A 21,620-nucleotide genomic window follows, 5' to 3' on the forward strand; every position below is an offset into this window, starting at 1 on the left:
GGTACCGAGGGCAGGAGGAAGCAGGCGAGGCCGGGCAGAAGGCGGACCCGGCTGTGGAAGGGGCGGGCCGGGGCTCAGGCACCCTGGCAGGGAGAGGCCGGGGAGGAGTCGAGCCCCCCGCCCAAGGTGGGCGCGACGGCCACGTCAGCCCCGGAGCTGCCCCGCCCGCCTCAGGCCCCGAGCCGGATTCCGGCCCGGGCCGCCCTTCCGCCCGGCACCGCGGAGGAGGCTCCGCAGTCCCATGTTGCTCCGCGCCCGGCCCGTTCCCTCCGCAGCCTCTCCGCCGCTCCGAGCCGCCGAACGCTTTCGTTCCCCTCCCTGCAGCCCGGTAAGCTCCGCGCTGCTTCCCCGGGGCTCGCCCGGAACCGAGGCCGCGCCAGCTGGGAGGGGAAGGGACCGCGCCTCACCCCGGCGGCAGCCCCTCGCCTCCCGCCCCTTCTCCCGCCCCAGCCCCCCGCCTCCCGGAGCTGTTACCTCCGGCCTCCTCGCACCTCTGTGTCCCCTCCTCCTTTCCCCTTCGCCGGGGAGGGTCCCAGCGCGGGCCCCCGGGGTCTGCCCGGCTTTATCCCCCAGCGGCGTCCATCCCACCGCCCCGGGGCGGCTGCTGGGTCAAAGCAGCTCTGTCCTGTCGAAAAAATGTTCCCCCTGCGGTACTATAACTAAGTTTGAAGAGAAAGTGAGCAGTATTAAAACCGAGCTTTTTTCTTTCTTTCTTTTTTCTTCTTACTTTTTTTTTTCTTACTTTTTTTTTCTTTCTTTTTTTTTTTCTTTTTCTTCTTTTTTTTTCTTTTTTTTTCTTTAATATGTGAAGTTAGTGGCTCGTGTTTAGTGTCATTCGGTAAAGCTTTGCGTGATTAACTCTTCTCACAACATACATAATCGTGATGGTCTGTTAGTTGTGTGGTCTTCAGAAAACAGGTAATGAGCCATCATGAGACTTCGTGTTCATGTGAAGTCTGCACAAGCTGCCGATGAGGTTCTTTGATGTCTGTTTCTATAATAAATAGGTAAATGTACTTAACTCCTTTTTCACCCCACTTATAGGTTATAACTTTTGCAACACTTGAGACATGAAGTAGGACAACCCACGTTTTCAGAAGCTCTGTCATAAATACGGCTGAATATCCAAATGCTGATGGATTTACTGGACTCACTTCCCAAAGCCTGCTCAAATCAGAACCTGTAAATTTTCCAAAAGCTTCATAATGGAGTTCATAGTATCCAAAGGAGATTATTCTAGATATTTGAAAAGGTCTTTATTGCTAGTTTTAGTATGTGTAATTGTCCTTGTGTGCACTGATCAGGACTACTATAGTTTACTTGGAGTATCCAAAGAAGCAAGCAGTAGAGAAATAAGACAAGCATTCAAAAAACTGGCATTGAAGTTGCACCCTGATAAAAATCAGGTAAGTTACATCCTCCATAGGTCAAAGTTGTTAATTGAATGGATTGTACAGTTTTTAACTAAAAAAGCAAGTTTCTTTTATCTAATAGCAGAAAAGGTATTTATGACCTTCTTCTGAGGTCATGTAACCACCTGACAGAATGGTTCAGCTTAGATTTTCTGCAAAGAGAATTTATAAAAAATGATAGATTGGCCATATGAAGTTGTGTAGGACTTGGGCCATATTAAATTGCAATTAAAAAAAGATACAAGATCACTTAATTCTCAATTCTGTTTTTGTAAATTAAAGAAAACTAACATCTGTACCATAATACATCTTGTTGGTGAACTGCTGAGCTTGGCTCCATCTGTTTAGCTTAGGGCACCCTAACATGAGTTTCATCTGAACAGTGAACTCCAGCCTGTACTGAGACATCAGTCTCCAAGTACCAAACAGGACACAGCAGAAATCCTGTGACTGCCAGGGCATAACGACAGAGGGTATTAAGGTGCTCTGGACTAATTAGAGAGAGGAGACTGGAAAAGGCTCAGTCTGTGCTACTATAATGGCTATTTCTATAATAGCTACTATAATACTATTTCTTTTGCCAAAGAAATAATTTTTAAATTTAAGTGTCGTAACTTTTTCCTCAAGATTTCCTGAAATAGTCAGAAAATCACAGGAAATTTTGGATCTTTACATCTGTAACTGCACCTGCATGGAACTCCAGAAGTCAGTGCTGATACAGAGGAGCTCAGGGCCTGGCTGAACATTGAAGTCCTCCACTGAGCATGTTGAAGCCTCTGATGTGCTCATGTTCTGTAGTAGTTTTTAACGTGACCAAGCTCAAAGAGAAAGCCAAATCTCAACGAAGTTAGAAATGCCAACTTGTAGCCATTAACTGCAGGTTTTTTTCCCCGTTATTAATAACTTTTCAAAACAATAACATTTTGGGTAATGTCTGCTTCCATCAAAACTGACATCTTTATTAGGGATATCAACTCTTTCCAAATATTATTTTATCAGTATTATATGTACAATATGATTTATTACTTACTAATTATAGTTTTCCCTAAATAGAATGATCCAAATGCACATGAAATTTTTTTGAAAATAAATAGAGCTTATGAAGTACTTAAAGATGAGGATCTACGGAAGAAGTATGACAAGTATGGAGAGAAAGGTCTTGAAGATCAGCAGCAAGGAGGTCGTTATGAAAGCTGGCACTATTATCGCTATGATTTTGGTAAGTTACAATGTATGTTTGACATATGCTTAAAACTCTCACAAGGAAATGCAATATTCAGGTGCATTATCAGATCTTTTTAGGCATTTCTGTTGTATTCTCTTCATATCCTGACTACTCTGTTGCTCTCCTGCAGCTGTCATTTTCTCTTTGTTGATCTAATTTTTTATTTACCCTGTTAATGGCTACCTGAAAATGTAATAATCTATTTAGCCTTTTTTTTCCTACTGCTTACCTTTTTATAGGTCATTTGTTTATTCTCTTAAAGTGCAATGATTTTTTTTTCTCCCCTACATTCCAGTGTTAATGTTTCATTGTTGTTCTTTTTACCTCTTTAATGCAGGAAGACCTTTTTTGTTTAGATGAAAAATGCTCAAGTGGATTCTGAGGGGAGATTTTTTTTCCATGTTAAGCCTATTTCATATGCAGTTTTACAATTAGAGATCAGTCAAAAGGTAGCAGAAAATGAAAAAATAACATCAGAATCATACCTAGTTATGTCGGACAACTTATTTATTTTTCTCAACAAATTTTAGGTGATCGTAGGGAAAGGCTGGGATGGACTGTTCTCGGAGCTGCTGTAACATCAGAAAGCTGAAATAGAGAGCTGAGGAACTCAGCTTTTTCATTTATATTAAAGGAAAAGCTGCAATGAACCTCCACCTTTGGGATTTTTTGGGTGGTTTTTGAGAGGTTTTTTCCTAGTGTAGTTTGATTTAACATGTCCCAATCTCTAAAAAATTAATGTCTGTGCAAACTGACGTTTAATAAACCAGAGGTGCAAGTAGAGGTACAACTATCACAGGAAAATATGGAAACTACTCCAGTATTTCTTCAGATAAAAATATACAAGAAATTTTATCTGTCTGCAGTTGTACTGCATCTTGGAGAAATGGTATCTATTTATGTCCACTTACCAGCTGTTTGGAGAATCTATGCTTTTATATTTTACATGTATATATAAAAATATTTTTTTTATAGATGCATGTATTTATTAGATTATATTCTTTATAAATTGATAGTAACATTAAAATTACCTTGTCACCTATAGAAATTAATTTCTCTCATTATTTATTTGCATTTAATCCTTGTGTACCTTGGGTGAAATGGCAGCTCACCATGTTAGGTACTGTAAAAGCTCTGTAGCTGTAGTAGTGTGATACAATGCTGTCTAATAGTTGTTTTGGTGTCCCTGCACTGCCTTCCTTGCATACCTGAAGTAGTAGATTTTTTTCTGTTGATGTCCTTGGTAGGACTGGTTGGCATTTTAGAAAAGCTGTTTTCCTTACCTTTATTCTCTTCACTTTATTCCAACACGTCCGCACATTCTGTTAGTGAAAAACCTTGTGGCTGAAACACCTTTGTGACCTAAATGTTTTAGATAACCAGAGGCTGAGAGAAGAGAGAGCATCCCAGGATAACATACAGCTCTCTAGATGAGAGCTGAATTCATCTTGCATTTTTTAGTCAGACAACTGGTTGGTGTTATTTCTAATACTCTTGCCGTAACCATGGTAGTTCATGTCCTCTGCTCATTCCATGGCTGGTCTGCTAAAACACCAAAAGAACTTTTCTGTTCTGGTGGTGCCTTTTGTAGCAAGACATTAAACTAAGGTTACTTATTACTAAAGAAAACAAGTTTTGTTGCCAGCTTACAATTTTAATTTGAGTGTACTATCTTCCCTTTTCTGTCTTATGAGTAAGATGATAGTTTGTTTCTTCAGTTTCAGGATGACAAAAATAAAAAGCATTTATTCTTTTTAATAGGTATTTATGATGATGATCCTGAAATTATAACACTGGATAGAGGAGAATTTGGTAAGTTGTAAATGAGTAGCTCCCTGTTTGACAATATTTACATTCTGAGTTGTGTATCTATAGACTTCTTTTACATGTCCATACAAAAAACTGTCAGAAAATTCTTAGTAAAATGAGAAAAACAAAACACCCCCCATCCCCCCCAAAAAACCAACAAAAATCCCCAAGAATGCTTGCTGTAAATACTAGTTAGCAAATAGATCGACATCAATAAATAGATTAGTTTAAATTTTAAAGCTGTCTGTAAGAGAAAATTACTCAAAATGAAATTTTATTTCTCCTAATTCATCATTAGTATTTTTTGGATCTCTTGGTAAAAGTACACGATAGGATTTTTCTATTACATTCTTAACATTTTTTCTGTAAAATCCAGTCTATTGTGCCTTGCACAAAGGTTTAAAACAAGAAGGGAATACCAGAAACTGAAAACAGCCAAGTAGAACAAGGCTTGGAAAGATGACATTTTCAGTGAAGACATGACTGAGTTTTTCCTTTTAAAAGGATACCTTAAGATGCTTGTAACTAAAAAGAGACCAGAGAGAAAGAATACTGGATTTTGTGTAGTTTTTTTCATCTATATTTTGAGTACTTTGCTGTGTACAGACTTGATGTACATGCTAAACCATGTGTTGTGAATGGTTCTAATAGCAGAATGTCATGATGCTCCCTGTGAGAACTCTGTCTTGCCTTGGTTAATTGATTTGCAGAATCTACACATTACTTAGCTGGCTCCATGTGGGGATATTCTAATATAGGCAAATATAACTTAGAAAATTCAGTAGAAAAATTATGTCCAAAAATAGGGACTCGAAAGCCACGTAGTTCAAGCTGATAAGCTCTGTGTCTGCATATTTTTGTTGCTATTGTTTTCTTTTATAAGCAGGAGTGTTTAATTCTGTTTCCCTTGACTTTTCTTGTAATGATATTAACTTGGAATTTTAAATTGCATTTTCACCTGTTAGACAGGAATTCTAAGTAAAAAGATTTCCTGGTGGAACCTGGAAGTACATGAAGTGTTACAAGGAAATGGAAAGTTCTAGTGGGTAAAAATGTTCTAGAACTTGTGGTTTTGGTTTTTTTTAACCAGACAATATGGTAAAAATGTACATTCTAGGTGTAACTACATTGTGGATGTGCATCACTTTTAATTTTCTTTTCTTAATCTAGATGCTGCTGTTAACTCAGGAGAACTTTGGTTTGTGAATTTTTATTCTCCTCGATGCTCCCACTGCCATGAGTTAGCACCTACGGTAAGGAATACACCTGAAAATTCTTTGTGTTTAAGAATAAAACTGAAGACAACAATTCAAGATGTCAGGAGTTAAACATGCTGATTGTTCACTGTATCTTCATAGGAGAATTATCTTTAAATTCCTCCCTCCCCCCCCCTTTTTTTTTATTCTAGTGGAGGGAGTTTGCTAAGGAGATGGATGGTGTAATACGCATTGGAGCTGTCAACTGTGGAGATAATAGAATGCTTTGTCGAATTAAGGGGATTAACAGCTATCCCAGTCTCTATGTTTTCAAAACTGGAATGGTGAGTGACAAAACTGCAAGTGTTTTTACAAAAACTGAAATCTGAAAGAGTATTTTTTTAACAGTTGTTCAACCACTGATATTTATATAAAGATCCTTCAGTTAATATATATAAATGAATATAATAAATTGCTTTTTCTTTCAGCTTGGTTAAGTTAATTATAGAAAGCTAATTTTAAAAATAGGTGTCTGGTTTATACAATGCTTTTGGGTTTTTTGAATCATTTTGCATCATGTGATGCAACACATCAGTTCTGATTTGGGCAGATGCTGTCAGCAATTCTAGTTGAACAGTTTCTCTTATAGTATCTTCATGGACTTCTCAGATACAAAGAATAGTCTGTGGCTCAGAGTCTAAAGAATATTTCCATGTACCTAAAGATACTTGGCAGTTCCTTCCACAAGATTTCTTCCCTGCATGTCACACTTAATAGCTTCTTGTTAAGTAGCAGTGCTAGGGTGGTATACAAATTGCACTTGAGCAGTTGGGTACATTTTGACAAAGGCAAGATTTGAGAGGCTGAATGCAGACATTATGCATACACCAAATGACTGGCTTGAGAGCAGCCCTGAGGTAAAGGATTTGGGAGTGCTGGTGGATGAGAAATTCAATGTGAGTCATCAGTGCACACTTGTAGCCCAGAAAGCTGACCACATCCATGACTGCATCAGGAGAAGTGTGGCCAGCAGGTCCAGGGAGGGGATTCTCTCCCTCTGCTCTGCTCTCCTGAGACCCCAGCTGGAGCACTGCATCCAGTTCTGGAGCCCCTTTTACAGGAGGGACATGGATGTGCTGGAGTGTGTCCAGAGAAGGGCCATGAGGATGATCAGAGGGCTGGAGCAGCTCTCCTGTGAAGACAGTGAGAGAGTTGGGGTTGTTCAGTCTGGAGAAGATTCCAAGGAGACCTTATTGTGGCCTTCCAGTACCTGAAGGAGCTACAGGAAAGCTGGGGAGGGACTTCTTAGGCTGTCAGGAAGTGATAGGACATGGGGGAAAGGATTCAAACTAGAAGAGGGTAGATTTAGATTGGATGTTAGGAAGAAGTTCTTCACCATGAGGGTGGTGAAATACTGGAACAGGCTGCCCAGAGAGGTGGTGGAAGCCCCATCCCTGGAAGTTTTTAAGGCCAGGTTGGATGAGGCTCTGAGCAACCTGATCCAATGGGAGGTGTCCCTGCCTATGGCAGGGGGGTAGGAACTGGATGATCTTAAAGGTCCCTTCCAACCTGAAAATCCTATGATTCTATGATTTTAAATGGACCGAGGTAAGCATTTTTTATTTAAAAAGAAATGTAATTATTGGGAGTTGGTGTTTCTAAGACTAAATTATCCTTGTGTTGCTGGACTTGGAAAGAAATCACATTACAAAATTTGAATAAAAGTTACATTCCAAACATTCCAATATTGGAGAAAGAGAACAGACAGGGCTAAGGGTTTGGGGGGGCTGGTGGGGGAAAACCCTGTAGTTGGATAAATACTGTTTTAAGGGTAGGATTTGGGGTGGGTTAATTTTATCTTTTTTTTTTTTTTTTCCTTCATAAACTTCATTCTTTCTTTGTCATAGCAACCAGTGAAATATTATGGAGACAGGTCAAAAGAGAGTCTGAAGAACTTTGCCATGCAGTATGTTACAAGCACAGTCACTGAGTTATGGGCAGGTAATGTTTGCATAACTTGCTTGGGGCATTGTTTTGAAGTTGCTGTTACAATATGAAGTATGGCAGAAACTATGTATACAACTAGATCTATCAACTGTTACTAAGTGGTTTGGGTTTTTGTTTTTTTTTTTAAATAGCTTTCTATAATTTGCTAATATAAATATAAATCCTTGTCTCGTGGTCACATTTAAGTAGTCATAAACTTATGCAAATTGTTTCACTCAGGAAACTTCGTTAATGCCATTGAAACTTCATTTGCTTCTGGCATTGGTTGGCTGATCACCTTCTGTGCTGAACGTGGGGGTAGGTATATTAAATACTTCTCAAATATGGCAAACAGAAAAAAAGTATTTTTGCTAGTAATACAAAGTTGTTCAACATGTTAGGTGATGATCACAATATTTGGCCTTAGGGTCATTTTAAACTCCGTTTTACAGGTAGTTTGACAAAAGTGACATTAATAGACATTAATGTGGTGCTTCTGTAATGACACGTGAGTCTTCAGTGTAACCCCTCAGGAAGGGAACTGACAGAAAAGGGGTCTGTCTGACTTCAGTGTCCAGCCCAGGCTGAAATGACAGATATTGCAGAGGAGCATGCCAGCTTCTCATGATAGCTGAGTAGAACAAAGGATGTCTCTCCCCATTAAACCACCAGTAATCCAAAATCAGCTAAAATTTTTCTCTTAAGTTAGATCTGGACATTGTAATTGGCTCTTACTACTGATGTCATGACAGAGTTTAGATTTGCACTAATTTTTGTAGCTGTTTGTCAGACTTCCTTGGGATCAGTATTGGTTACACTGCATGAGAAAGCTGCCTCTGTTTGCTGTTAGAGCTAAGTGAATGCACTACACCTTTGACAAACAGAGATTTCTTGGTCTTATGAAGAGACCTTTGCTCTGTGAACTGCCTAACCAGAGCTGCAAAGTGGATTTATTTCTCTAAATTTGATGACTAGTTGCAGTCCTTTTTTTTTTACTCAGTTTTCAGCATTGATCTAATTGAAGTGAGAGTGATAATTTTTTTAAACATCAGTTAAGAAAATGTTTTAAAGATCAATCTTAATATAGCAGATAAAATATTAAATTTTTAAGCATAGAATTCTGTTGCTGAAGAATGTTATTCATGTTAATTTTAACTTAAGAGTAGACAGTCATCAAGTGCTGATTACTGGATGTTACAACTGCAAGTCACTGACATAGCAGAATAAGCAGGAAGAATGCTTTTTGAAATGGTCAGCTTTGCAGGGAGGAAAGGGGTAATTAAATCCTAACAAGCATTTGTTTAGTGCATAAGTAATTTTTATTAAGTAAGTTTTATGTTTGTAAATAATAATTTTTATTTTGCAGATTGCTTGAGTTACCACACACGCCTTAAGCTAGCTGGCATGTTGGTAAGCAGAGTTTCACTTTGAAAGCAGTAACTGTTATGGTTAAAACAAAATAACAGAAGTGAAAGCATAAAATTGTGGCCAAAACTCAAGTCTAGTGGAATCAAGTTCACTTTAGTGAAACCAAGATTTCACCCATTAACTTTCAGAAGAGCGAAATATTTTAAAGCTAGTAGCTCTTGGAATAACAGTAATTTTTTTTAAAAAATGTATAAAATATGAATTAAGTAATTATTTACAATGGGGTGTCCTCCCATTTTCTAAATGTTACATATCATTGCTTGAGTTGGGATAGTCAAAAGCATTTCTGAACCTGAAATTTAAAAATACTCTTTGTTTTTCTGTTTGTTTTTGTTGTTTTGTGGTGGTTTTATTACAGGAAGGTCTTGTTAATGTAGGCTGGATGGACTGTGGCACCCAGGGTGAGCTTTGTGATAATTTAGATATCTCATCTAGTACGACAGCATACTTTCCACCTGGAGCCACCATAAATAACAAAGAGAAAGGAGGTGTTTTGGTATGAGTTGTTTCTCAAACATTCTGTGCTTAGATAAAATACGGTGATGACAAAGACAAAGGAATGCATAAATAATTTCCAGATTGATTAAACACAACTGAAAAGATATTTTCCCTCTCCCCTCCCTCCCCATCCCTCTTCCCCTCCTCTCCTCCCTCTCTTCCTCACCTTTTGTCCCCCTCTTCCTCACCTTTTGTCCCCTTTTGTCCCCCAGCAGATGATGCTGTTAGGCTATATCCTCCTCCTACATATGTGTTGTAGGTTTAGCTTCCCTGACAGGAGACACGTCTCGGTTTGAAGCACAGCTTGCTTCTTTATTGTCATTACTGTTCTATAAATTTAAAAAGAAGAAGTTAAATTTGTGACCTACTTGCTTTCAGCCTTGTAACTCACCAACTCAGAGTTAGTAAAATTCCTAAATTCAGAAAACTTCAATATCCATACAGTGCATTTAAGGAAGGCTGTAAAACTGGATTGGAAATCTTCTATACTTAATAGGAAAATCTGGTTTGAGATTTGAATTTCAGACTTAAAGCACCCATTTTGACAAAATACAAAACATTGAGTTTAATGTTACGGAAAAAACAAGCTTACAAGCCTCCTCTGAGAGTTATATTTGTGAAATACATATACAAAAAAGAAATAGATGAAATGTTAACTCTGCTCCTGAGTTAATAGAAAGGAACAAATGAGAATAATTTCCGTGACACTTTGAGTACTAATCTTCAATAATCGTGCTGATATTTTTAATTCCTTGTAATAAACACAGTTAACTTTCCTTCTTAGTTTCTGAACTCCTTGGATGCCAGAGAAATATATCAGGAAGTAATGAAGCATCTGCCAGACTTTGAAATCATCTCTGCAGTATCATTAGAGGTAAATTTTAAAAAATATGTTCATATTTTTTAAAATAATATATTTTTGTATCTTTAATCAATACTTTTTACATTTTCTTCAAATCCTTTTGAGAAAACCACCCAGTATTTCTTTAACTGAAAATTACAGGGGATTTTTCCCTCTGTAGCCAGAAGTATTTAACACTGTTTGTGTCTATATACTTTGGATGTTTAAACAAAAGTAAGAAGGGATCCTGTGTTTAAGAGGAAAATAGGAAACCACAGAAAATGCAATTGCAACTTGTTATGCAACTGTAATTTTCTAATTACTTTTAAAAATCAGCTACATTTTAGAGAATTTTATTTTAAAAGTATTTTCTCAGCAACTTCATATAAGTTGAAAATAATGGATTTTTTTTTTCTCTGTGTTTAGGATTGTTTCTTGAGGTTTTTTGTTTGTTTTAATTTTGTTGGGTTGATTTTTATGTATTTTATTTAAAGGACCATCTGGCTCATCACCGATGGCTGCTTTTCTTCCAGTTTGGGGAGAGTGATAAACTGAATGTACAGGAATTTAAGAAGCTTAAATTTTTACTTAAAGATGAACATATTCAGGTAAGACTGCTCACTCAGCTGCTGTAAAATACCATTTACATTCAGAAAAGAAGTGATTATGTACTGATTGTTTACTGAAAGGGTTATCAGGCAGTGGAAGTGGATGCCCAGGGCAGTGGTGGAGTCACCATCCCTGTAGGTATTTAAGAGTTGCATAAATGTAGTGCTAATGAACATGGTTTAATTAAAGTCTTGTCCAACCAAGGTAATTCTGTAATTATGGTTTTCATTATCATAAGCTGTTACTACCACCTGCCACCTCTAGTACTGAAAGGGATACACTATCATATGATAGATTTGTAGTGGAGCTTTTTATTTAAAGCAAGCAATGAAGTTGCCCATGCAATGTGAGTAATTCAAAAGTAATTAGGAAATATTATCTTTGAAGTCTGCTCTCTCATGGAAAATGTTGCTGCAGATCCCATTCAGTTAAAAATTAAAAGTTGACAGTTCAGCAAATGGTGTACATGAAACTGTATTTTAATTACTCACAAAACTGTATTTTCTCAATAAAAAGAAATCAAATTCAGTCTTAGTACTAAAAACATATGGACTGTGTTATTCTATGAGGTATGTATTTATTAACACTTGTTGCATTAACTAGAATTCTAATGTCACGGTCATTTTAGGTGTCTATTTACTTCCTTACTATTTTGTTTAGAGGGGAAAATGAGGATTCTTTGAGATTTTATTCCCCATTTTGGACTTTGAATTAACAACTAGCACCCAACATAACACAGCTGTGCTAGTAGTTTTCCTTCAATGTCATAGCTGCAAGATTGTCCTAAGACCTTGATTGTTTATGAAAAGGCTACTGCTTTTCCATAGGTATCCTAAACCTTACTGCCTTTCAAAATATGTTAATCTGTATAAATTAGGATGCTTTCATTAAAATGGCACTGTCTGTTGAATAGGTTGGCAAGTTTGACTGTCTTTCCTCACCAAGCATCTGCAATAAACTGTATGTCTATCAGCCTTGTTTAGCAGTCTTCAAAGGAAAAGGAACTGGAGATTATGAAATTCATCATGGTAAGGGAAACTTTGGCAAGTTTAAATCATTACCTAATCACTTGGAGATGACACTATCTTTGGCAAACCGCATTTGTTTTCCCAAATAAGAGTTCTGTAGTTTTGATATTTGATGGTCTGACTTTACTGTAGCCTTGCACAAACTTAATTTCCTTTTTTTTTTTTCCTGGGTAAGTAGTCTTAAGATACCAAAAGATGCTTTTTGTCTTTCCTATTATATCTATTTCCACATCATTTGCATAATTACATACAAATGAAGTCTCTGAAGTTTCTGCTTTGGGTAAGATAACCAAGGAATGCTGTAACACACCCTTTATAGAGGGAGTGTGTTAGTCACATCTGAAGGGGAAAGATGTTCTCATGCATAAAATGACTGCTGCTGGGAAAAGCCTTACGTACTCTGAGATTTCTAATCCTGCAAAGAGAAGCCAAAAAAGGGTCATATACATACTGCATGTGGAAATCTTCTTATTATGGCATAGATTATGAATAGTGTAAGATCAATTCATTGGACTATGGTACATACATTCTTTTTGGAATTGTCTGATTTAGTATTTACACAATAGATGGCATCTAGAATATTTGCCAAAAATCATTCCAGTATTTATAATAATACTGAAAAGAACCAGGCTTTCTTAAGTGCTATGTTGAAGGGCTTCAGATCTAAGAACAGTAATAAATCTTAAGTCATTGTGCAGTGACTTCAGATTGAATTATCCTGAAGTTCTTAGTACATTTCAACACACAAACTCCTTTCTAATGACCGTACGTACATGAAGGCTATGAAGATATTTGGTCTTTGCCCACTTCTTGAGTTATGTCAGGAGGAACTTTTACACCTAACAAATGGTGATGTATCAGTACCACTTTTTCTACTTAAAGTTTCTACTCTTTCTTGGATTTTTTTATTATTTTTTTTTTTGCTGGTATTAGGTAAATATGCAGTTTAGTATTTAGCCAAATATCAACTCTCCTCTACAGAATGCCTTACCTGCATAGGTTTGGACAGTTAAACATCATTTTCTTGAGAAAAAGCAAGCCAGCACCTGTTCAACTTATTAAAGAAGGCCACATCTAAAGATCAGTCAAGGGGACTGATGGACCTACCACTGAGGTTTAATGAGATCTCTTGTACCAAAAAATCAAGTTTCTTTTCTTCATTGTTCTTTGAAGGAAAGAAGATCTTACATGACATTGTTGCATTTGCCAAGGAAAGTGTCAACTCTCATGTGGTCACACTTGGACCTCAGAATTTTCCTGACAAAGAAAAGGAACCTTGGCTTGTGGATTTCTTTGCACCGGTAAATGCTTAATATTTACCCTCTTCTAAAGTCTGTTACATAACTATGTAACAACATACTAGCAGTATCTTGAAAGTGTCCTTTAGCATCCTGAGCTGGTAATTTCTGACGGCTTGGCAGCACTAGTTCCTAGACTGTGTGGGATTTGTATTTAGTGGAATCTGTTGTGAAAGCAGCATACTATTAATCTCAAACAGTTTAGGTTTGACTTCTGAGACTGAACTGTTGGGAAAGCAATTGCACTTACTTGCATTTTGTTTTGCAGTGGTGTCCTCCTTGTCAAGCTTTGTTACCAGAGCTGAGAAAAGCATCAAAACATCTTTATGGGCAGCTTAAATTTGGAACACTAGACTGTACTGTCCATGAAGGTCTTTGCAACATGGTAAGCTGCAGGAAATAAAAAAACTTTTCAAAGAATATTGTATCATTTTTATAGCTGGGGGCAAGGGGATGGGGCAAACAATGGTTTTTCTTACAGTACAATCATTTTCACCCCAATACTGGGGATAGCTTCAAAGTTAAGGCTTAAAAGGCCTGTGGATTAATTCCTGTACTTGTGGAGCACAGCAAAAGAACTAGTGGCTGGTTTTTAAATTCAATTCAGAAAAATTTATACCAACTCTGAGTACGATTGGCATCTTTTCTTTACTGTTTGTGATGGTCTCAAGGTCTCATCTGCACACTTCCATCTGTACAAGACTGAGCAGTTGCTCTGCACAAACTGGATGTATGAGCAGCTGTGAGCCACCAGTGGCAGTTGAAGAAAACTACAAGAAATGTAATAATTCCTTGCATTTTTTTATTGTCTGTTTTGTTAGCATAACATTCGAGCTTATCCAACAACAGTTGTGTTCAATCAGTCTGATGTTCATGAATATGAAGGACATCACTCTGCTGAGCAGATCTTGGAGTTTATAGAGGTATGTAAATTACAGTCCCTCTTGCAGTCATGCTCTGTAGGCAGCTCATTTAACACGTTCTTTAGTTGAAAGATTCTAAGATATTTTTTTTTCATTGATTAGACTAGTAAGATAAAGAGTGGCCAAGAAAAATGATCCAGCAACTGTCAGTCAGGGACTTTACACCTAGTGGATTCATTTCACTATAAGTAATTTCTTTGAAATCATTAGCAAATAATTTTGTAATTCCTTCTGATCTGCAAAGCAATCTCATAGAGGGAGTAAAGGAATTAAAAGTAATAAGTGAAGTAGTTTTAAGCTCACAATGCCTCATGTACACATCTTGACATAGGAGGAGGTTCATATTTTTGTCAGTTCGCTGTCCTTCATGCATCTCAGCTGTTTCTTGAACTTTTTTAACTCACAGAACTGCAAACCACTGGTGGTCATCACTGTTGATAACAGATTGCTGGTGCCCATCTTTCCTCCAGCATTCAGGTTCTCTTACTGCTAGAGCCATAGGCTGTTTCCCATTCTGACAAGACTTGTCTTCAGGCAGCCCAGAAAAAGCAGCTTTGAGAGCACATATGCAGGAACAGGTGAAGATCAGTCTTTTTCAGCTGATACTAAGAGGCCCCTAGTGCACCTATGCTTTATTCTGCATCTCAGCCTAAGCAGCATGGCTGAGTGTCATAATGCCTGTTCTTGCCAGCTGAATTTCCTGCCTTTTGCCTCTTTTATGTAGAACAGCTACAAAACCTCCTTATTGCAGTCTGGCTGTAGTATTTTTGACAGCTCTTAGCAATCAGGCATATAGTTTTTAGGCTGAAGGTGTGATTTTTTGATGCTGGAAAGGCATCTAAATGGAAATGCCTTTTAGTGGTGTGGAGTCCTCCCTACCATGGCAGCAACCAAATTTCACTAGTAGAGGGGCATTCTCTGAATTTGGTACAGTCTGTATGTGATGGCCCTAGATGCAGGATAAGTTACTGTTGCAAAGGATGTGCCTATAAACTGTCTTTACTTTAGGATCTTAGGAATCCATCGGTGGTCTCCTTAACTCCAGAGACGTTTGTGGAATTGGTTCAGAGAAGAAAACGAGAGGAAGTCTGGATGGTTGACTTCTATGCTCCATGGTGTGGACCTTGTCAGGCTTTAATGCCAGAATGGAAAAAAATGGGCAGGGTAAATGATGTTGAAACTTTTTTTTTTTTCCTTCTGCTTTTGTGTCTTGTTCTGTGGAATTTTTGAGGTGGTACAACTGCTGTCAAACAGATTTGTCAGCTGACAAAGTCTAGAGATTTATATTGCAAGCAGAACCAGTAATTCCTACCTGACAGTTTTACAGTGTTTCAAATACAAAGTTTTTCTTTTTTTGGTTTTTTAACATTTCAGCATATTGATACTGTAATCCAGTTATTCACATTGCTACAAGTATGTTTTTCCAAGATGTGAGAAATTTTAGAGGAACTACCTTTCCATGATGCTTAGTGCTTTATGTAGACAAAAGTTCTGCATTAGTTTAAAACAAAATATGGGAAAAAAATTATGCATAAATTACATAACAACTGGTTGAGATAATTGGGCACTTATTCGCAGTATTCTTTATGATCATTAGCCATCTTAAAGACAGCACTTAGACCTTGGTGAAACCTCTGACTTGAATTTAAGATTAAAGGAGTTCAATCTTACCCATCTTAATTATTTCTTGTGTTAGGGAAGGTGTTTTGCCAAGATCCTGCTAATTCTCTGAATGTAAAGCAATGTTAAATACTACACACAGCTAGGTCCCTCAGGAGTCATGTGCATGCAGTTTATGCTAAAATACATGTGGCAGGAATATACTTGGCTTGCTGGCTCCCATTAGACACCAGTGCTCCATTTGCAGGAAAGAAGAAAGCCTTCTTATACTCCTGGTTTGGTTTGTTGTTGTTTTTTTTCCCCAACAAATTGATTAAGATGTAAATTCTGAAGTATTACTGAAATTGTAGTGCTGTTGTAGCATATTTGATTGTAGGTTCTCCTCTTTTTTCAGATGTTAAATGGATTAATCAATGTAGGCAGTGTGGACTGTCAAAAATACCACTCTTTCTGTCATCAAGAAAGTGTTCGGGGATATCCTGAAATAAGACTCTTCCCTCAAAAGTCAAACTCAGCTCATCAGTATTAGTAAGTAGTTTACTTCATTTTGGGAAATGTTAGATCATGTGGGATAAGATGAATAATATCTTCTCTTCATACAGCATCACAGCTATTAAAACACAAGAATGTTGAATTGTCTTGAATGTTACTGACTTTGTAACTTCTAACTAGTACATTTTTTGATGGTCCATTTCAGTAATTTGAACCAAGACAGACTACTTCAGGAATCCTAATTTTTATTTCTTGTTCTTTATCTGTTGCCATTTTTCTAACTTTAATTGCCTGCTAAAGTAGATTACATAAATCATGTAATATAAAAACATACTCAGGCTAAGAGGTTTCTCTTTAGAGAACAAAGTGATGTAGCCATCTGATCATCCCCCCTGTCAACAGTCTCTTAGCACCTTTGCAAAAATTTTGTCCTGTATCTTGTCATCCCATTCACTGTATCATTAGTGAGGAGACATTAATCATTAATAAAAGAGAAAAAAATGCTACTGGAAATGAAATCTGTCCAAATCTCCATTTCACAGTACTGTTTGAAGATCCTGGCATTTCAGGAAGCACGTGCATATATAAAGCTAAATAACCATCTGAAATTGCAGATACATTGCTTCATTATTTTACACATTGGAAAGTTCTATTAAATGCTGGCATATAATAAATTGTAATGCCTCTTCATTATAGTGCAGAATGACATTCTTCAGTAGCTATCTGCATTGGACTACTTGCTTTTATTCAGTTCTTCCATATATAGTTGCAGTAAAAGCAGAAACTTTTTCCTGTTGAAAACAACTATGTTGGTGAATATGCCTGTTAGGTGCCAAATTCCTAATCATCAGTCAGTTATTTCCTGAAAAATTAGGGAAACTTCTCACTTCAAATAAAGGTCACCAAAAACTACTATGTTAGGTTTTTACCAGGTAACTACTGGAATATACTTTGTTATAAACTTGTAAATTAGTGGATATGAATCTTGAATTAATCATTTTTCTTATCTGTCACTGGAATTTCAAAACTAAGCAATGCTTTACTCCAAGTAATAAATCATTGTCCAAGTAACCAGCTTGCCTGGCTTTTCTACTGTCAAATTGAGGGAAATGTATATAAAAAATTGGTAGGTTAACAATTGTTACATATAATGAATGAACATCAAGTAGAAAAGGTATCAAGATGTTTAATTTTAATCCTCATGCTTCTTAAAGCCTGCAGTTTCATCTGGAGTTATTACCAAAGATCCTTCACTCAAAATATTCCTAGCTATCAAAGCTTATATTTCCAAACCAAGTTTCTTACTCACTTAGCATAGAATTTTCTTCCTTTTCCTCTCTTTTAGTCCTTCATTCTGTATCTTAGAGTTATATTAATGAGACTCACTTCTTCAGATTTTAAAAGGAAGGTAGAAATATAGCCTAAAAATATGAGTTTAAGTTCATTACTTGTCTCCATTCTAGAATGTTTTTTCAAACATAATTCAAACTACTTTGCAACTGGATTGTGTTTTCTTTTTCATCTCTTTGTAGTAGTTACAATGGATGGCACAGAGATGCATATTCACTGAGAGGCTGGGCATTGGGGTAAGATTCCAGTAAATCTGTTCACAAGCCACTTGCTTGATAATTGATATTTAAATTCTATATAAATTAAGAATTAGATACATATATTGCTTAATTTACATCTTCAAACTTTTTAAATATGGAGAAATACCATAATACTTACTATTCTCCCATTTTTGAACACCATATTAAGTGATTAAAAAGTGATTCTCTTCCAATGCAAGAGTAAAGTAGGGATTTCCAGACTACTGCTAATCTTAATTTCAGAAAACTTGTTTTTGCTTGATTTTTTGAGTGGATTCTAACTGTCACTCTTCCTTTCCACAGATATTTACCACAAACATCTGTAGACCTCACTCCTCAGAGTTTCACAGAAAAAGTTCTGAATGGAAAAGATCACTGGGTCATTGATTTTTATGCTCCTTGGTGTGGTCCTTGCCAAAATTTTGCTCCTGAATTTGAGATCCTGGCAAGGGTAGGTTTTTAAATTTATTACCAGTTTGTTGTACCCATAATGGTTAAAATATAATTAATCAGCACTTTTTTTCTAAGCAGTCATGCAAAAATCACATACTCCCAATGATCCCCTCTCTTTCTGTAAGGCCAGACTTATAGGTCACACCTGCCAGTGGGTGTTGTCTCTTGCAAAGACACAGGGGTGAGATTAGGAACTGTGATGTGCTTTGCCCTGAATTTAAGAAGCTGTCTGCTCAATACCTGGTGATTTATGATACAATCATAAAGTGAACAGGTAACAGTCTGGAGAAGCAAGCAAGCAACTACTCTGAAATTTGAGCAATGTTTTTCTTATGCTCCCAGCAGCACTACTGGCTTATTCCCCTTATTTGCTTACAGTCACCCATGGAAACCTGAAGGTTGTTTCTAATAAATGTTTCTTTTTAGACCATTAAAGGAAAAGTAAAAGCTGGGAAAGTAGACTGTCAGATGTATGCTCAGACCTGTCAAACTGCTGATATCAGAGCCTACCCTACTGTTAAGTTTTACCCCTACCAAGGAACGAAGGTAAAGTGTCTCCTTTTTGTACACTGGTGAGCAAGTAGTGTTAGGAGATGTTTTAGTTCACATTAAGAATTGAGTATATTTCTGTAAGATATTAAAGTGCATTACTTAGATATTCTGGAGATACAATAATAACCCATTTCAGTAATATTTAAAGCAGTAGGAGTGTATACATTATGTGTTACCTGAAAAAATAAGAAATTGTCAGTTAATAGAATAGGAACTAAAAGGTGAGTTTAACAAGAACTAGGGTTTAACTTTGCAAGGGTCTCATATGACAGAAGGTTTTTCAACCTTTAGCAGTTCTACCACTAACTAAAATGAGGCAAAGTCTCTCTCTAAAAGAAATTCAGACAACTTCATTCTGGTTGGGAAGAAATACTCTTTCAAAATAATCATAACATGTCATGATAAGTTTGACTTAACTAATGTATTCTAAGAGAGAAAATAGATTTAAAATGCTTGTTTTCTGTCTCAAAAACAACCTTATCTAATGTTTTCAATTATCAATGACTCAATTATCAACTGAGATCAACATTTACACCTAACAGATTAGCAGTAATAAATTAAAATTTAATACCAGGTACTTCTACAAAATGCCTTTGTTCTTGTAGAGCAAACGTCAAGAATATTACAGTCATCTTTTTGTGTTAATGCTGAAAACAAAGTGTTAGGTGCATTCTGATAGTTAAGCCAATTCCTTGTTTTGCTTTCATTTTCTTTTTTTAACTGAATTTCATAGGAGAAGCTCTAGAAATCCTTCCACATACAACCCCTTCAAATTCAGTAGGATTTTTCTGTGATAAAGAGGAAGATTTTTCAGGTCTCAAAAGTAGCAACCCACAGTAACAGATTTGTGAATATGGATTACCAAGTGGTAGACTATATTAAATACTGCCTATATTAAATAATTAGATGAAACAATGTGAGAAAATTTTAACTATTTCAGTTTTCTTTAAAGAGCAAGTCAAAATTGTGTAGTTCAAAGACAGTGTAGTTTTGAAAACTAGCAGGCAGAAGTGGTTATTATACAAACAATTAGCACTGATTAAATAAAGATAATATAACTATGAATCATATAATCTACCAGAGCCATTATCTTCCTCCTTGCATTCTTCTTGAATTTTATCTGAAAGTAAGCATGTAGAAAGTTAACTGTATAGGTAATGTTATACATTTTTTTATTTTGTTTTCAAGAAAAGTATTCTTGGTGAATATATAGACAGCAGAGATGCAAAAGGTATTGCTGACCTCTTGAATGAAAAATTAGAAGCAATTCAAAATAAAGGAAAAAGAAAAAAATCTAGAAATAAGGTAAGTGTATTTATTGTGGGCTTTTTGCAACAGATGTATTAGTGTAAAGAATAGCTCTTTAAAACTAAATTAATATTACTATTAACATTACTATAAATGTTTTATATATTAATATATAAAACCATATAATTAATATACTTTTTGTCTGTGAAATATGAAATCTTTTCTCTTCAAATAATACCAGATATGTATTTTCAGAATAACTTAACTGTTTATTTTCTTGTCACTAGGATGAGCTCTAAGTGGTACTGGAGGTTGATACAATTCAAAATATTCTGAAGCTGTGAATATAGAAGATACCACAAGGAAAACACAAGGCTGATTATAATCATGACAGAATACAGGAATACATAAAAGATACAGAAACCAGTTTGAGTTCATGGGCACATGTGCCTGTATGAATTCTGTTTAAACTGTGGGGAGATTAAAACATTTTGGTTTTGGTGAAGGCATTCAGTGTTTCTGCAAATGAGTTCTGCATGTCCCTCCTCTGATACATGAACTACTTTCTCCCGTGTCAAACTTTGGAGTTGACCAGAAACATGGACTGTATCAGTTTTGCCTACCCATTTACTTGTTTCTTATATTTTTCTGTCTCTTTTCAAACACTTTATGAATGTGGCACTCAGCCTATGGCTGAATATGCACTCAAACCACTCTGCAATGCAGAAACACCATAAGGGATTGTCTGTTTGGAAGACAAACAGTTTTACCTGATGGTTATTCCACTTTGGGGTTGCATTATTGTCTGGTCAGTTGCTAAGAAATAAAACCAAGAACTGGTAGCAGGATAGGTCTGTTCAATTGCATTGGTCCTGCCCTTGATTGGATTGCTGTATTGTGGCACTGGTGGTGGTGCCTAGACGAACAGAACTTTGAAGAGCTTCTATGGTTGTTTTGTTTGTAGAGTTGTGGAGGTTTTTTAAATTATTAAAAAAGAAAAATCAAGGACATCAAAGTCAGTGTTTCATTGACATTCAAAATTTAGGTTATGCTATAGAAGCATCTGCTTGAGTTGTTAGGTCATAACTTTATTATTGTCTTTTTAAAATATGAATGTATTCTGTGGACATATTTAACCTCTTTTGGTATTACCACTTTTCCTTTCTCTGCAGACAGGTGTTGGGGGTTTGTTTGTTTTTTTATATAATCAGGCAAACAGGAGAGAAAGTGCCTTTTTTTAATTTAATAACAAACACTGCACATTGCAGTGTCTCTTCATACATCTTAATAGAATTCCAACTCTAGAATAATACTTTTATTGAAAGTAAAATGTCTGCTGCCTTTAAGAGCTCAACATTGAAATGGTTCATGTTTTCAATAAAATGCTGCTGAGACCTTGTCAGATGGACTTTT

The 21,620-nt window shown here is 36.5% G+C and overlaps 1 protein-coding gene across 1 annotated transcript; it reads left to right on the top strand.

Annotated features, from left to right (window-relative positions):
- Positions 1-165: 165 nt before the first annotated feature.
- On the top strand, positions 166-20,569 carry DNAJC10 (DnaJ heat shock protein family (Hsp40) member C10). The gene is made up of 23 exons (XM_030454377.1): positions 166-328; positions 1,045-1,406; positions 2,466-2,631; positions 4,399-4,449; positions 5,617-5,699; positions 5,855-5,986; positions 7,550-7,643; positions 7,869-7,946; positions 8,995-9,038; positions 9,415-9,552; positions 10,339-10,428; positions 10,890-11,003; positions 11,918-12,032; positions 13,206-13,333; positions 13,599-13,715; positions 14,152-14,253; positions 15,262-15,417; positions 16,268-16,401; positions 17,898-17,951; positions 18,258-18,405; positions 18,834-18,953; positions 20,148-20,264; positions 20,495-20,569. The coding sequence occupies exons 2-23, from the start codon at positions 1,206-1,208 to the stop codon at positions 20,504-20,506; spliced, it is 2,394 nt and encodes a 797-aa protein (XP_030310237.1). The 5' UTR covers positions 166-328; positions 1,045-1,205; the 3' UTR covers positions 20,507-20,569.
- The last annotated feature ends 1,051 nt before the right edge of the window (positions 20,570-21,620 follow it).

Source organism: Calypte anna, chromosome 7 (genome assembly GCF_003957555.1).
Source record: "Calypte anna isolate BGI_N300 chromosome 7, bCalAnn1_v1.p, whole genome shotgun sequence".
In the NCBI taxonomy this organism is placed as follows: Eukaryota; Metazoa; Chordata; class Aves; order Apodiformes; family Trochilidae; genus Calypte; species Calypte anna.

What these genes read in the sequence shown, in the direction of transcription:
- DNAJC10 (XM_030454377.1), top strand. Translation starts at nt 1,206, where the DNA reads ATGGAGTTCATAGTATCCAAAGGAGATTATTCTAGATATTTGAAAAGG. An exon ending in CTTCTGTGCTGAACGTGGGG is followed by an intron (nt 7,947 to 8,994) that starts GTAGGTATATTA and finishes TTTATTTTGCAG; the next exon opens with ATTGCTTGAGTTACCACACA. An exon ending in AATTTGAGATCCTGGCAAGG is followed by an intron (nt 18,406 to 18,833) that starts GTAGGTTTTTAA and finishes GTTTCTTTTTAG; the next exon opens with ACCATTAAAGGAAAAGTAAA.